At 44.6% G+C, this 16,559-nt stretch overlaps 1 protein-coding gene across 1 annotated transcript in view; it reads left to right on the top strand.

Moving 5' to 3' along the window:
- Csmd1 (CUB and Sushi multiple domains 1) overlaps nucleotides 1-16,559 on the top strand; it is a 1,175,551-nt gene that overhangs the window by 838,938 nt on the left and 320,054 nt on the right. Inside the window, exon 12 of the mRNA XM_042054928.1 lies at nucleotides 1,261-1,373. Coding sequence (XP_041910862.1) covers nucleotides 1,261-1,373 — 113 coding nt within the window. The remainder of the gene's footprint in view (nucleotides 1-1,260; nucleotides 1,374-16,559) is intronic.

The following is a 16,559-nucleotide window of genomic DNA, read 5'->3' on the forward strand; positions in this document are numbered from 1 at the left end:
CACAGAGAAGAAACAAATCTCCCTTACCATCAAACAAGCAAACACAAGAGAACAATCTCCCAACAAAGACAGATCTTCAGACATACGTGTGTAGCAAGCATACATCGCTCACTGGAACACATTCCTTTTCCAGCCTGAGTGTAACGCAGCCTGAGTTCCTCAGCGTGTAATGACTGCCGTTCATCTTCCTTTGAAGAAGCAGGTTTTCGAGGCCGTCTGTGAGGAGAATGTTGGCTTGATAGACGGCTGCCGTGATTGATGGTGCAAATCATGCGTTCACATTCCCGAAACCACTTTGCTGAAAGCGAAGCTTCCTATTTGATTAGGGACATTTGTTTTGGGTGAATTGATTTCCTTCCTGCACTTTTTCCTGTTTCAACATGCTATTCTGTCGGCATGTTGAGTTCAGTCGATGGATTTGGTGTTTCTTTTCACCGGCTGACAAAGCAGTGGATGTGACCTGTTTCTGAATACACATTGAATGCTTCCTAAAACTACCTTGTCGTTTGACCTGGATGTTCAGTAAATACTACTGTCTATCTCAGCCACACATATGCTGTTCTTTTCAATATCATTATAATGTGTAATTACCTTTAATACATCTTAAAAGAGATTCTGTATGCAAGGTACCTAATTCTAAACTAGATAGAGTAATGAACCTATAGGGTTTCTCACCTTGCAAAGGTATCACGCAAGAAATGAGCCACAGGGTTCACCTCCCTGTCACCTAGCACAGCTGGCTCTTTGCTTTTCCAGGTTTGTATTGGTTTATTCCTGTAAATATTGTATCTAGGGAGCATGTCAATTCTAGTAAATGGGATGGTCTTTTTTTTAAATTGCTTTTATTTTATGTGTATGATTGTTTTTCCTGTGTGTATCTGTGCGCGCCACATGTGTGCAGTGCCAGAAGAGATTATCAGATTCTTTGGAATTGGAGTTTCAGATAGTTGTGAGCCACTATGTGGGTACTTGGAACTGAACCTAGGTCCCCTGTAAGATCAATAACCACCAAGCATTATCTCCAGTCCCCTCTATCTGATTTTTTTTTAATGAAAATGGCTGTGTTTACAGTGACTGGATAGTTACCAAAAATACCAGTGATGATAATCTTTAAATATTTATATAAATGACAAGTTGTTACAAGGTTTTGAAAGAGAATGTTCCATAGGTGTGGTGTGTGTGTGTGTGTGTGTGTGTGTGTGTGTGTATGTGTGTATTTGTAGACAGTGCTCAAAGTCTGATCCTTTCCCTTCTGTGCAGGCTCACAGGCTCCAGTGTCCCTGACCTCATTGTGAGCATGAGCAACCAGATGTGGCTCCACCTGCAGTCAGACGACAGCATCGGCTCTCCAGGGTTTAAAGCTGTGTACCAAGGTAGGCCCCAATCGCCTTAGTGTTTAAATGGGAGGCTTCCAAGAGTGAAGAGGCCGGTCAGTACATGACAGAGAGAAATGAAAAGAACACGTTGGGACACTGTTCGTAAATGAGACCCGTGCTCTGTCACTGGTTTAGAGTCCTACCTCAATGGCCTGTCTCTTAAACCAGACTGCATGAGGCTTGTTATTCTCATGTCAAAATAGAAAAGAACAGAAAATACAAACTTGAGCTACGAAACGTGGGTAGACCTGTGGCTCTCTTGGCAATATCATATTGATCATTTTTTCTAGAACCTTTGCCTACTATATCTGGTATTTCGCAGTGGAAAGTAAAATGAACGATGTATTTGTCTTGCCATGATTTATAGTTTTGAGGATGCTGGTGAGCCAGCCCATGTATCGGAGACGAAATGTCCATGATCTTTGTTGTTGATGAATGGGGCTAGAACTCTGGTAGTCACAGGGAACTGATAGTATTGCTGGTGGCTACTGAATCTTCACTGCATATGGCTTCCTCCTGACAGATGGATGGCTGGCCCTGTGGCCTCTGGCCACTTGACTCTGAACATGTTAGACTTACTCCTATTTGAGATTCTCCACGTCTGTTGAACATATATGATACCATAGAAGGGTGTGCACCTGAAGTGTGCTCTCATTTTCAAATATGTGACATAAGAATAGCCCCCAGTTTTCAAACTGTATCAGTTGGTTGTGTTGATGAAGTCAGAGAAACAGATAATAAAGAAGGACCCGCCAACCCCAGGCAGAAAGTGTAGAGGGTACACATTGCAAGTTCAAATGAGTGGGCACCTCTTGGAACACTCCATTCTTTGTTTTGAATGTGTAATAATCCTGACTGTCCTGGAACTCACTCTGTAGACCAGGTTGGCCTCGAACTCACTGAGATCCGCATGCCTCTGCCTCCTGAGTACTGGGATTAAAGGCATGCGCCACCACCACCTGACGGAAAAGTCCATTCTTTCCACGTAAGTAGAGGTAGTCAGGATGTAAACACATCCTTTGTGGGGGGTGGCCTGACATGACATCCTTGGCTCTAAGATATGAAATAAATTTTCCTTGCAGGAAGCATGGAGTAGGGTTTAGACTTAAATGGCTATGTCATTAAAAAATGTCTACAACAAAAGTAGAGATATTCTTATCCCATTCGTAGGCTAGTCCTGGGATGCAGAGATAATTGCAGACCACTACTGACCTTTACTCTAGATATGGTCTTTAATGGATTTTCTACATAGTTGTTTCCTAACTCTAAGAATACACAGCTGAGGTATATTTTCCACATGGCATACAGTTACTGCAACCTTGGGTGGAGTCTAAAAACATCTGGGAAGTACCAAATGCCTCCTGCCAGGAAGGGCTGCAGAGGACTTGCTCTTTCAGTTTAAAGACAGCATTACAAGGTTGAGTTCAAAAAGCAGAGGTAAGCCTCAAGGTAGAGGGTACATCTCTGATTGTGAGGGTCCAAGTAATACCCCCGCTGTGTTCGGCTTGATGACCAGGCATACTAGCTGTACCTGCCCCTCTGTCTCTGCCTCTCTCTCTCTCTCTCTCTCTCTCTCTCTCTCTCTCTCTCTCTCTCTCTCTCTCTCTCTCTCTCTCTCTCTCTCTCTCTCTCCCCCCAATGCCAAGAGTCCATTGAGAGCTGTATCTTGACATGTTACGAGAACAAGAGCGACAGTGTTCAAGGAGTTGACCGTTCAGTACAATATGTGTCATCATTAAATACATCAATGATCCAAATGTTTGAAAAATCATGGAGCTTTGAGAATTTAGAACACTGAAAAGAACATATGGAAAGAAGACTTTTTAGAAAAACTTGCATTTCTTTTTAAATTTTCTTTGCTACATTTATTTATGTCTTTGGTGAGTGTGTACACTTCGGTGTACCCATGTGCCACAGGACATGTGTGGAGGTCAGAGGATTTCTTGTAGGTGACATCCCCATTCTACCATGGGAGCTCTAGGGATGAAACTCTGGTCACCAGGTTTGGGAGAAACCACCGAGCCTGAGAGACAGTGCTCCAAGATGCTATGGGGAGCTTGATACTGGAGACAATATGCAAGTCACTCACTGTGTTGCTCAGCTGCTCGTGAGTTATCAGAAATCGCACACCATAGACATTGGAGGAGGATTCAATTTTCCAGATGTTGATTCTGCGTGGCTTTAGCTGACACAGAGCTAAGGACACAGGCTCTAAGCTGTGCCATGCTGGGCACTGGCTCCGCCCCTTCACAGTGTGACTTAGAGAAAGTCATTTCATCCCTTTACCTTGCTACTGCCTTCTAATAACAAGGTGCAGGGATCATAGAAACAACATCTGCTTGACAGGTTTCTGTAAAAACTCAAGTGACTTTAAGAACCCAACAAAACAAACACCAGCTAGAGACAGACATTTGCATTTTTATTTTTTATCAGAGCATAGTTTCTGCCCCCTATTTTCTTTATTTTATTATAAAACATATAGCCTCAGAGTGTACCCCACACATCTTCACCTCTCTGATTGGCCAGGGAATGTCCTCAGAGGCACGTGGCATCTGTATTTCCTTGTGTATCTTCCCAGAATCTTCATGGGGCTTCATGCTTAGCACAGCAGATGCAGGACACTCTGCTAGGCATGCGATGTCACAGCATCCCCCTTCAAAATGAGCTTGAATGAACCACAGAGACACCCTAATACAGTTGCAGTGATGTCACACACAGCCATCATCAAAGCTTCCCCACAATCCCCTTGCTGACCTCTCTTCTGTGTGTTACCCACTCACTGAGACTATCTTGACATTTATGAGGGTCTTGTGTGAATTTTTTTCCCCCTGGGGCAACATGAACAAATATCTCCTCACCCCAGATAGGACATTAATGTCAGGTGAAAGAAATGATTCCACCCACATCTAGCTTTGTAACCCAGTGAATTTATTGGACTTACCTGTGATGAAAGCATAGTCGAGGGACTTCTTACAGAAGAGGTGGCTCAAAGGCAGTTGCACATGGAAAACCCCACCCCAGCATGAGTGGTGACTCATGGAAGCCCCTCCCTGCAAATTCCTGAGCAACTTGCAGGCAGCTCCATGGGATAATCTCCTCTCATAATACAACCTTGGGTAAGGGGCTTATGAATCTTCTAAGCTTCTGTAGCTTTCTGGAGGGAGGATACAGGGTCTAACACTCCCCTTGTGGTCCTCAGGCTCACAGGTTTGGGATACATGGGTTTCCTCCATGTGTAGCCCTTCCTGCCCCCGCAACGACCTCCCCTCTTTTTCTATTTCCTCACCATCCCCAGAGTTGTATTTAAGTAACTGAGTCTTAGAGGAAGATTGTCTCCAAGAAAGTGGACTGCCTGGCAACTCTGATAAAGATTGATAATGGAAAGGAGTGATCTGGGCAAAGAAAAATATAAGATGTTCAGATTGAGAAAAGGGGTACCCGGAAGTAGAATGGAGTTAAATCCTGTGTTCAAGGAGATCAACAGATTAAGAAATGGAATAAAGGGAGTAGTGACCTTAGGGTAAGATCCAACCCAATTAGGTTTCCAACTTGTGAAAAGGGATTAAAGAAAAGACTAGAGCAGGGTGTGGTGGCACACAGCTTTAATCACTGAATTCCAGAGGCAGAGGCTGGCGGATCTCTGAGTTTGAGGCCAGCCTGGTCTACAGAGCAAGTTTCAGGACATCCAAACTTAGGCGGTGAAAAGCAGAAAGCTGGTGAAGATGTAATTGAATAAGCTCCAGTCAGCAGCAAAACTTGGCAGCTTCAGCCTTGTGGTTCTAAAGTTAAATATAGAAGAAAGTAGCCATGGAATTTGACCCTGAGGCTAAGAAGAGCTGCTAAGGTCAGGCGTGTGTCAGGGATGTCCCTGAATGGAGACCTAGGGGGATTATTTCGTGAAGCTGTGAAGTTGAAACCTGGATTGCCTTGAAGACCCGGAGATATTAGAGATGCCAGTGTCATGGGATACCTACTGACTCAGAGTAGGCGTTGTCTGTCCCCAGTGCATTGGCACAGCTCAGAGATGCCTTAAAATCAACCTATGTCTTAAGGAACTTATTACTCTCTTGTGTTTCTTCACTCTCAAATAACATTCTGTGGAGTTAAAAACTATTAAGGCTGGGTGTGGTACCAATGGCCGTGGTGCCATCACTGAGGAGGCTGAGGCAGGAAGATCACAGCGTCAGGCCTGTTTGGACCGTACCACAGGACAGCAAAGAAAACACAGTAAAAAGGAAAAAGAAAGAAAGTGGACTGAGGAGCTTTGGAGTCTGGCATCATCCTGGAACACCAGTATTTCAAAGGAAAACGGTCAAGGATTGAGAGCAGAGACATGGAATAGTCTACAGCCAAAGGCACTCAGATTCAGGGACAACACAAGCAGAGAATAATGTCATCAAGTTGTCTACTTAGACTTCTGTCAGCATGCGGGCATCATAGGAAAGGCAAGGATGGACACCATCTTCCACATAATCACCCACCCGTCCATCTGTCTGTCTATGTGTTAGCTATCATCTGTCTCTATGTCTATCAGACTGTCCATTGTCAGTCTGTCCATCTGCCTCCATCCACCTACATACTATCTCCTATCATCTATATCTGTCTGTCTGTCAGTATCTACTCTGTCATCTGTCTCTCCATCTATCTGTGTGGAGAATGTTGATACTTCACCTTAAAACAGAAACAAGCGCTAAGGAAAATTTCAAAAGCAAGGTGCAATCCTTAAGGTAATTTTGTCATGTCTAAATCAGTTTAAAGTTGCATAATACCAGAACTCTTGTTAAATTGCTACAGTGGGTAGTACACATTTAAAAAATACAGACTGTGTTACAGCAGATGTTGTGGGCCAGCTGAACAGAAGAAGACAAGGACCTGCCTTGTGTTCAAGCTCCTGAGAGACCACTGTGCTGTCAACCTTGGTGGCTGTATGTCACACACAGTCACAGGATTATGGGTTAAGTGTTCTCCGTTTTGTTTCCTGCTTTGACTATAATCCTGTGAGTCACCTCTAAGTGTCCTTCCTGTCATGAAACTAACATTAAGTCACAGTTCATCACCCAGGGGATTAGCCAGCTGTGTCTTCACAATTCATGTTGCATGTCATTTCTCATGGCTATTCGTGGCTTAGTATGGGGTAAATCAGAGGAAACATTCCCCATCAAGGGCTGCTTTGAGGTAACAGCAAAACATCTTTCAGCTCCCAATAAGGATCTTCCCAGGGAAGTTCCAAGTTCAACACCCCTGCGTTAGTCAGCAGTAGAATGACCCTTGCTGGGGCCGCAGTAACCACAGGACTCTGGTTCTGTAGTGGGTGTAAGGTCAGGGTCATTGAGAGCCATAGGCAGGTGACAGGGAAGTCACCTCTCAGTGAGGACAAAGGTGAAGCCCATAGGACTCAGATCCTCAGGTCCTCCGCCTGTGCTGCTGACTTTGCTCTACTTGCTTGTCACAGGTGTATGCCTCATCTGTGGGTGCAGGTGGGATTAGAGAGAGGGCGTGGCCCCTGAACAGAAAGAGGTTTGTACAGCACTTAGAAAATGGTTCTTTCCTGGCCTGTTAGCATCCTAAACCCAGGCATGGGCCCTGCCAGAATGACAGTCCAGTTCCCGAAACCAGAACGAGGCCTGGGGAGTGATGGTATATCACCTCTTGTGTAAATCGCGGAGATGCACAGTGTGACATTGCAAAGCAGTAGGACAAGATGGAGCTTTGAAAACCTATGGGGGCTTTATTTAAATCTATCCCAGGTGGCTCCTTTCCTAGAAACCAATACTTCCCTGGACATGATAGAGAAAAATCTGCTGGGGAAGTTTAGCAGAAGAAGCTGTCTTTAAACACGTGCTGGGACTGGCTCAGCTGGTAAAACATTAAGTCTGATGATCCACAGAGTGGAGAGAACCAACCATTGCTAGTTGTCCTCTGACCTCTGCATATACACAGACGCGTGGAGAGCGAGCAAGCGAGCGAGCGAGCAAGCAAGCAAGCAAGCAAGCAAGCAAGCAAGAAAGAAAGAAAGAAAGAAAGAAAGAGAGAGAGAGAGAAAGAAAAGGGACAGAGGGAAGGAAAGGGAAGGAGGGAAGAAGGGAGGCAGGGAGGGAAGAAGGGAGGGGAGGGGGGGGGGGGGGGGGGGGGGGAGGGAGGGAGGAAACTAGGGAGAGAGAAAAACTGTTTCTTAAAAGTGCTAAATGCAAACAGAAATCCTAAAAGCTCAAAGACTCAGAAATCCCAGGACTGCTCCTATCTTACAATATTGTCTATAGCATAGTAGCAGTGGTGTGCGAACCTCAGCAGGGCCAAGTCACTCATGATGCACAAGGCTGGAGATATTCTGTCTTGGAACCTCAACAGCAGCTAGAGAGTGGAGCTGGCTGGGGCTGGCACTGACTAGCCTGCTCAATTAACCAAGTGGGCAGCGGGCTTTAATTGCTGTGAGGATCAGGCTAATGCTGGGTAATTATTCTGCGTGCAAACATGCTGTCCTTGCACTTGGGAGAACACTTTTTATGTTGAAAAATCTTTCACTTCATTGTCCTTCATTTTTGTTTTATATAAATGTGTATTAATTTCATCTCAGACTCCCATTTTCTTTAGGATGTGAAATTCTTTTGGTATCTCAAAATGATAATTTGGTTAGGATGTTATTTTTGTTGTCACGCTAATGGATCCTGCTGTAGCGACAGCAGTGACCGTGTAGGTACAGACATCCTGGCCACAGAAGCTCTTTCCTGTGAGCGTGGACTCGATCTCAAGCTTCCCACAGCTGCTCCACCTCAGTGACCCAATGAGCTTGCTCACATAGGTTCTCTGGTGGCTCCACTCAGGTGCTTTTGACACGCACCATTTCTTCCCCCCGTGAGCCAGTTGTAATCTTTTCATAGCAACAGAGTGGAAAGTAGAGAGGTGCACATGGTAATCAAGAAGCCCTGACTATAAAAAGCTAGAATCAGAAAAGATTCACTTCCCAGCTTATAGATTCTTGGGCATCCAGGAAGCTCGGGCTACATATGACTTGGTTAAACCAACCCAGAGCTCATTAAATAGAGTTTATTATAGGTGTGAGGAGCCTGCAGTAATAGCATGCAGAAGATTTTCTGGTTTGGGTTCAAGTGTTTTAAAAGCAAGGAAATTACATCTCACCTTTTCTTCAGGATCGGCCCATTTAATTTTAGCTTTTACAATTCTTCTGGTTTTACCAGCTTAACACCATTTGAAGATCAAAATCACCACCCTCTTATTTGGAGACATGATATTGAGTTATGCATTATAAGTATGTTAATTGCTGTCTTCTACTGCTTCTGCTGTTCCGAGCTTGGTACAGGAAGGGAGGAGGAAGCACAGATCTGCCATGCACTTCTGCTCTGTGCAGGCAGTGAGGTCCGCATCCTCTGGCCCACAGGCTTTTGTCTTCTACTCATATGCACTTCTAGCACTTCCTGTAGTTGGTCCTCACCTTGTCTCTCACTCTCTCATAGAGAAGGGGACTTATCACTGTGAAGTTGCCCTTCTTTTAACAGAGAATTCTATTTAGTGCTTTAAAAATTAGTGAAGATTTGAGAAAAGGATCCAAGCAATATGTTTTGAAAATATGATATAAGAAACATTGCAAAGTATCTGGAGACTGTTTCCATGCTGGCAAGTTCCCTTGCTGGAGTAGGCATCTGGCCAGCATTTGTCCTGGGACAGTGGCCATTGCTGAGGACTCTGAAGGTTTTGGGTGACACCTGCTAGGTTGTGGATACAAAACCATTCCTATCTGATTTCCTTCTTGCTTGCACCATAGTCTAATTTTAGCAATATATGCATCTAGTAGTCCCTGCTCGGCACTGACAAAAGTTAATAAATAATAAATTTATTAATTAATAAATCCTACAGCAGCTCTTCTTCTCTTTCAGGAGGCAACTTGTGTTTCTTCTCTGTCTTTCCTAACAGGCATCTTTAAATGCACATGTTTAGCATCCTTCCTGGTTTTTGGGTTCCCTCCCCTCTCCCTTTCTTCCACCTACCCAGAGAAAGTCATGGGACCCCAGTGGTCCAAGCACAGTCTTGTTCTCCATCCTCTTATGCTTCTGAGAGCCCACCTATCCACAAACAGTCTCCTTTCCTTGCTTCTCTATGCTCTCCCTCTCTTGATTAGCAGCTCCATTCCAATCATGTTTACTTCTGAATCCTTTCTTTTACCCTTTTCCATGTTTATGTGCATTCCATTGTGTTGGGGTGCATGTCACATGTGTGTACATGTGTTTGTGGAAACCTGAGGTTGACCCATCCTCCATCATCCTTCCAGCTTACTCATTGAGGCAGGGTCAATCAATCAAACCCAGAGGTCACTGATACAGTTTATTTCACAGGCCAGCTTGCTATGGGGATCCCCTGTTTCTGGCTCCTGAAGCTGAGATTACAGATGATCTGTTATGCCCACTCATTTATGTGGGTTCTGGAATTCCAATTCTAGTCCTGATGTTTGTACAACAAATGTGTACTTGTTGAGACATCTGCCTGGCCCTTAAATACTACTTTTAAGTTCTGCCTGAATTATTAATGTCTGTTCAAATTGCTCCCCTCTCATCAGCCTTCTGAAATCCCACTGGGATTCTTTCTTCCCTTTGCTCTTCTTCCTTCCTTTCTTTCTGGCTTTATCCTCAGGTGAGCTCCTTATATGGAGTATAAGATAGTTTCCAGCACATCAGACTTCAAAATATTCTTTCTTTAGCCTCTACAGAAAGAGGGCAAGGATGCCTCTAGAGAACCCACATCAAGGATAGTTAAGGAGCAGCTGAGCCCCTCTGCCTGAGTTCTGGTTCCCTCACCACTATGGCAGGAAGAATCTGACCGTGAATCTGACCGTACGTTTTGAATGCTTAGCCATTCTCTCAAGGCAGCCATAGTGGACAGCGCCATGCCAGAAACACCAGGGCTCTGAGCAGAACCCCATGATAGCGTAGCAACCATTCTGTATAACAGTGGGTTGCAGCCAGCCCAGTTGGCACTATGAACTCCTGTCTTCTCTGATCATCAACCTGTGGTTTCCACAGAAGCGGTAATGAGTCACCAGCCTGCTTCACGATCCCCTCGAAGCATGATTCTTGCTCAGCACCTTCCTCTGAATGTGTCCACTTCCTCTGAAAATGGCTTCAAACAGGTTCCCTGTGGGCAAAATCTAGGTGTCTCATATTTCTTTATTGTTGTCGTACATCCTATTTCACTGTTTCAGCTAGTCACCGTATTGATAAAGTTAATATTTATTTCATTAAAATATTTAGTGTTTTGAATTTGTGTCAGGACGAAAAGTCTCCTATTTCCTTCCTTTTTCTGGATGGAGCAGAAATGGTGCTGAAGTGGCTCTGAGACCATGTGGCTGTGCGGAACACTCATGGGTGGGCAACCACATTGGAGGACATGGGGGAGGACATGGGGGAGGACATGGGGAGGCTTGCGTGTATTGCTCCCTGCAGAGTGCAATTGTGAGAACTGGTGACTGAGCGGGACACACACAGGTGGCTGACCATGTGGGTGGACCTGGGGATGGTTACCGGGCAGCATGACCATGAGGTAAGAGCAGAGAGGAGTGACAGGAACTGGCCTGGGGAAGTGGCATTGGGAGCTGCTTTCCTTCCCGTTGTGACCCTTTCATCCTTCATCAGTGCTCCTGGTTCTTTGATGTCTGCTTAATCCCTCCAGAAATGAGGCATCGGGACATAATAGCCGAGGCTACACATGGCTTGAATTGCATTAAGAGCGCTCCACCTTCCTGACAGTGAGCTCACTTGCGTCTTGCGGGCCATTTGATTCTCCCCATCCCCAGCTGCTATACTGAAGAGTCATTATGTGGAAGCCCGTAGCGTGCTAACTCAGCCCTTTCTCCCTCCAGTCAATTAGTGTGCTAATTTCTCCATGTTCTTGGAGTTAGAAGACCGTTTATGAAGGCAGTCTGCAAGAATTTAATAATAATAGCTCAGGCCGTGTCAGCACATGCTCCTCTTCCCAGCCAGTTCTACCCAACAGGTACCAGAGTTTGAAGGTCCCAAGTTGCCTCCTCTCATGAAAAGGAAAACAGCTTCGGATTGTGGCGGCCTTGTTTCCGGTCCCCTGCCTGCTTTGTGCACACAGTCTGTCTACCTTTGGCCAGAGTGGTGTCTACACTTCGCTCAGAGCCCTCTGGTAAAGGTACAAGGAGGCCGTCATGCGTTTTTCTGGTACTCCATTGTGCAACTGCCCAAGCTTCCAATCCTCCTTTGCTCTTAGCTTTCCATGTGCCTGTAAGAAACTCCCTAATTCTCCGATTATCTGTCTCGTTATATGTGGGGTGGGATTTTAATAGCAGGGTGTGTGTCAGGATAAATTATATAAACAGATACGGCAACCCATTGAAGCTTATGAAGGGTCCTCGACTAGAAGCTGTAATTGTGTTTGTGTATTTTTGCAAACTGTCGGCATAAATACATGTTTTTACCTGATGGAGAGTCATCTAGAAAGGCAAATAAAACTAATTGCATAATAGCTCACAGCCTGTGGTCTGGACCCGTGTTTTAGTCCCTGGCACTCTCTGCCTCTTCTGAGACAAAGAATGCATTAGAAAGAGCATGGCAGCCTTCTTTCATGTTTGCCCCACAGCTCTGGCTGTATGCCCTTTCTGGCAGTCAATTTCATTACAACAAACTTTTCAAATTAGTTTTGAGTCTATTTCAACTTTACTGTTATCTTTCCAAACTATTCACTTTCTTGTCAAAAATATAATTATCCGCCCAGGTCTGGGACAGCGTGCTTGACTTTTCATTACGCTTCCGTTCCCAGTGGTATGCTCAGCCACAGTCATTCCTGCCACACAATCTCCTTCAGCATCAGGATGATGGACCTCACTGCGCCCTTTTCCTTTCCCTATTGCAATCAACTTGAATGATGCCATTCCTTCCCAGGATATAATCCCTCGGCCACATTTGAGCGTGATTCTTCCTGTTGTCCCTCAAGGTTCTAGCCTCTAACTCTTCCCCTGCTTCTGCCCCTAATCCTGTGGAGCTGATGCACATGGCATGGCCTGGTTCTTATCTGTCCCCACCAGCTTCCGTGCCTGCCCACGGGTTGCTGCAGATAATGCCTGCGCGGTACATCCCCGCCCCTCACCTGGCTCTGTAGCTCTTGGTCCAAAATGCAGTTCACTGTCTGCCTTCTGGGGTGGCTGCTGAAACATAGTCCTTGGTACAGGAGCTGCGAGTACTGAGCTAAGGGGTAGCACTTGGGATTGAGCAACGTTCAGCTCAGAACCTCGCTATTTCCTTGATTTCCACCTAAGCTAGAGGAGTCCCGTCACTTGCCTTGTGGGAACTTTGTAAGACTGAGATAAGTTGTTGCATCTCTGGGCTCTGAAATAATTTGATATTGGGGCAGGCTCTGGGATCAGAGTGACCCTTATCCCACAATGCTGTCCTTGCATTGGGTCCCACACAACAATGACCCCTTTCTAATCTATCCTTTAGATCAAGAACACATGACTCAGACCATGTGAGACATTTTCCTTCCTCATTCTAATGTCCGTATGTTTTAAATTATTACTATTGCTCTGTTGCTTGGTGACTGTGATTGGTTGATGTAACTTGCAAGCCTCTTTCTGTCACTTTTTTATTCTTCCGTATTCTTGAGAAGGGAGAGTTATCCTGAAGAGTTTTCACTTGTCAATTGCATGTGTAAAGCAATTTAGGGCAGATGTTTAAATTGTTATCGGGGTTCAGAGGTTTGTGTATGTCTCTCTCTCTCTCTCTCTCTCTCTCTCTCTCTCTCTCTCTCTCTCTCTCTCTCTCTTGTAAGACAGCTTCATATCTACAGGTGCCCTTCTGTTAAGGGCACAGCACTTTGGATTGTCACAGGTGGAAGGTACAGGTGGGAGCTTCAGGTAGGGCCTGCAGGTGGGGGCTGCAGATGAAGAACATCCCAGCCCCATCATTCCATACTCTTCCTTAGAACCTCCTGACGTGAGTGTGCCATGTGGGTGTGTAGCAATGAAGCTTACAGGTCTGACCAGGTAGACCTTCCTGTTTGAGATTAGGTGCTAATTTCAGATTGGGTGCTAATTTTAGATTAGGTGCTTGTCGTACCTTCAGCCTGAGGGCTGCTGACGCTGGACCTGGCTACTTTTTCTTGGATAACAAACAGGGAAGGGCTGTGCTGTGCATCTTACCATATTCAGCTGCATCTGTGGTCTCTACTCAACAGGAACCAGCATGTCTTCCCTCACAGCTGTGTCCCTCTGCACCCCCACTGAGGACATCTGTCCTATAGTAGTGAACTCGTATTGGTGTTGTGTTGCACTCATATGGCTTAGACACATCTGGTAATGTCTGGTCTATGGAGCCCACAGTCGGCTGGAGCTAAAGGGCACTGCCTCTGCCTTTAGGAATCTCTTTAAGCTAACCTCTGAACGGTCTGCCTAGCTGCACCTCTGATAATCTCTGTAGTACTTACAGTCAGCCAGTCCTGTAGCCGAGGACCCGTTTCTGAGTGGAAAATCGTATTAGAGGGAAGAACCTCAGTGTTCACATGCTGGTTGTTTCTTCACATCTCAATGGATCAAATCCGTCCCTACATATACAGGAAGAGTGGGGGTGGGGTAGGATCCACACATACAAGGAGCTCCATTCTGGAAGCTTCCAATTCCAATTCAACAAGAGACCTTGGCCTAATGTTGTCTGACCTCTTTCCTTCACACATGAGATTCTATGATTACAACTGCTCTGGGCAGGGAAATGGAGTAGCACTTAAGTTCCTGAGAAACAGGAAAATTCTAGCAGCAAAGCATTTCATTGTATGTACCTTAGTATAAACAATCTAGGTTGTTTTTGTGTTTGTTTTGCTCACTTCATGTCTTGCAGTTGAATTACTGTATCCTAACATCTTAGAAACATTTCAGCCCTGGAGTCACACTTAGAGTTTCTTCCTTGACTTTATTTCTTAATGCTCATGAAAGCTTGGAAAGCACATTTTGTAGCCATGCCAAATATTTGCTCATTTCCATTGTTCTCCAGTCAAAGCTGCAAAAACAGAAATTATTTTTAAAGTGTTAATCCTCTTATTTCTTCCTCCGTACCTTTTCTTTTCCCCTATAGGTAAACATTTAATTTTTTATGGTTCATTCTATTTGTTGAGAAAAATTCTCTCTCTCTCTCTCCCTACCTATCTACATATGTTCTTATCACCTCAATCCCCAACTTACATAAATAATATTGTTTTAAAGTCTTTATTTTTTTCTTATTTAATCAATTATGAAGCTAATTCTAGAATTTCTGATTCTCCCTTGCATATTTTTCTCTGTCTGTCCTGCTCTCTCTTTCTCTGTCTCTGTCTCTGTCTCTGTCTCTGTCTCTCTCTCTCTCTCTCTCTCTCTCTCTCTCTCTCTCTCTCTCTCTCTCTCTCTCTCTCTCCCTCCCCCAGCTGGCAAGTACTCTGAAGGAGAGACAGATGGGAAATTATTCTTCAACTAATTTACTAAATCTTTGAGTTTTAATTTCCTACCCTTTGTTTAAAAAATAGTATGGCAGAAAGTTTTGTGTATTTGTCTTGCTAGACTTTTAAAACAAGAGGTCACAGCATGTTGTAGAGTGTGCAGATCCACTGAGAGGACACACAGGGTGTGCATGCACGAAGAGTGCATCCCAAGAGTGCACACATCCCTGTACAGCAGACACAAAGAGGTCTTTGGTCATAAGGCCACATGATCATGAATGCAAATCTTTGGTTTCTTTCCCACAACAGCCACAACTATACATATTCATAATAGTTATTAATTTAGGTGGAAATATGTGGATTCCTACAGGAAAATAACATTTTGATAACTAAAAATAAGTCTGTTTAGGGAAAACTTAAAACCAGCTCCATCATCTCCTTCAGAAACTAAAGTGAGAACATTTGGCTCTTTCTGAGACTCTTATTGTCAAATACACAGCTTGTTATTGCATATTCACATGGGATCATCCATGCAGCAAACATCTCTCATTTCTAGAGCCTTCTCACCTATTTTTAGCAACAGTTGGAATTGGGAGAACAAGTCTAGGTGATTATTTCTTACTGTGAGACAGATTTCCTGCTCTCTCTAAGCATTCACAGCTTGATTACAGGTTTAGATGGTTTTTTGTTTAAGAAGCGGTATTCCCATTTGGCCTGTGCATGCCAGAAACACGATAGAAAGTGTGTGATGACTGTATAAAAAATAGTGAAGATGGCTACTTATTGAGAAATGTACATTGAAATAAAGTGTGATGTTATGATGTAAGACTTCTGAACTAGTAATTCAACAGACAGTGAAAGCACAAGACACTGCCCAACACATGTTAAAAGGGGATGGGTTGACCACTACCGAGGGGAAACTAGAACAGCTGCTCTTGGAAGCAGTGTGGAGATGTGTTGTACAATCTAAGATTCAGTTGTGCTGAGGACCAAGAGTTGCGATGCAGCTATTTGTCACAGAAAAACGAGTAGTTGTGGTCACATGACAGTGTCCCACTGAGAGCGAAATTTGTAGTACTTTTATTCATAAATGAAAGCTGGAATCCCCCGCAAGAGCTATTTAAAGGATAACCCAAGCTGTATCCATTGCAAAGAACACTACTCAGCAATGAAAAAGAATAAGCTCGAAAGACCAATAGATGAACCCAGAGAGCTGATGGCTGAACAAATGCCAACCCCAAAGGCTCTTTGCTGTGAGATACATTTGCATAATTTCCAAAATGATAGAGACAGCAGTGTGATAATTCCAGAGGCTTGAGGATGTTCTGAGGGTTGGGAACATAAGGACGATGGCTGTGAAGATCCAGTGGCTGGGGCTGTATGCCTGTGGCGGTCTCCACATGGTTTCCATATAATAGGATGCCGCATGGAATTGAGTCTTGCAGCTGTTCTTGACTAGAGTCACCAGAACTCAAAGTTCATTTAGCTACCGCATCACCAGTGCAGGGCTATGCCAAGCCACACGAAGACGAAGGTGGTCACACGTCAGTAGCCACCTGTGCACCCTAGAGTAAACCCATCACTGCTTAGTTCTCGTTATGAACGTGAGACACGAGCCTGCAGTGGCTTCCGCAGGTGGTTGGGATGAGGAACATCTCCTTTTCCCACAGAGATCAGGAGAGGACAGGATCAGTACACTCTGTACATCCAACCCCGCTAATCAAACCAGAGGGAGAAGCCAGTAAGCAGCAC

The sequence above is a fragment of the Arvicola amphibius genome, chromosome 4 (assembly GCF_903992535.2).
Source record: "Arvicola amphibius chromosome 4, mArvAmp1.2, whole genome shotgun sequence".
NCBI lineage: Eukaryota > Metazoa > Chordata > Mammalia > Rodentia > Cricetidae > Arvicola > Arvicola amphibius.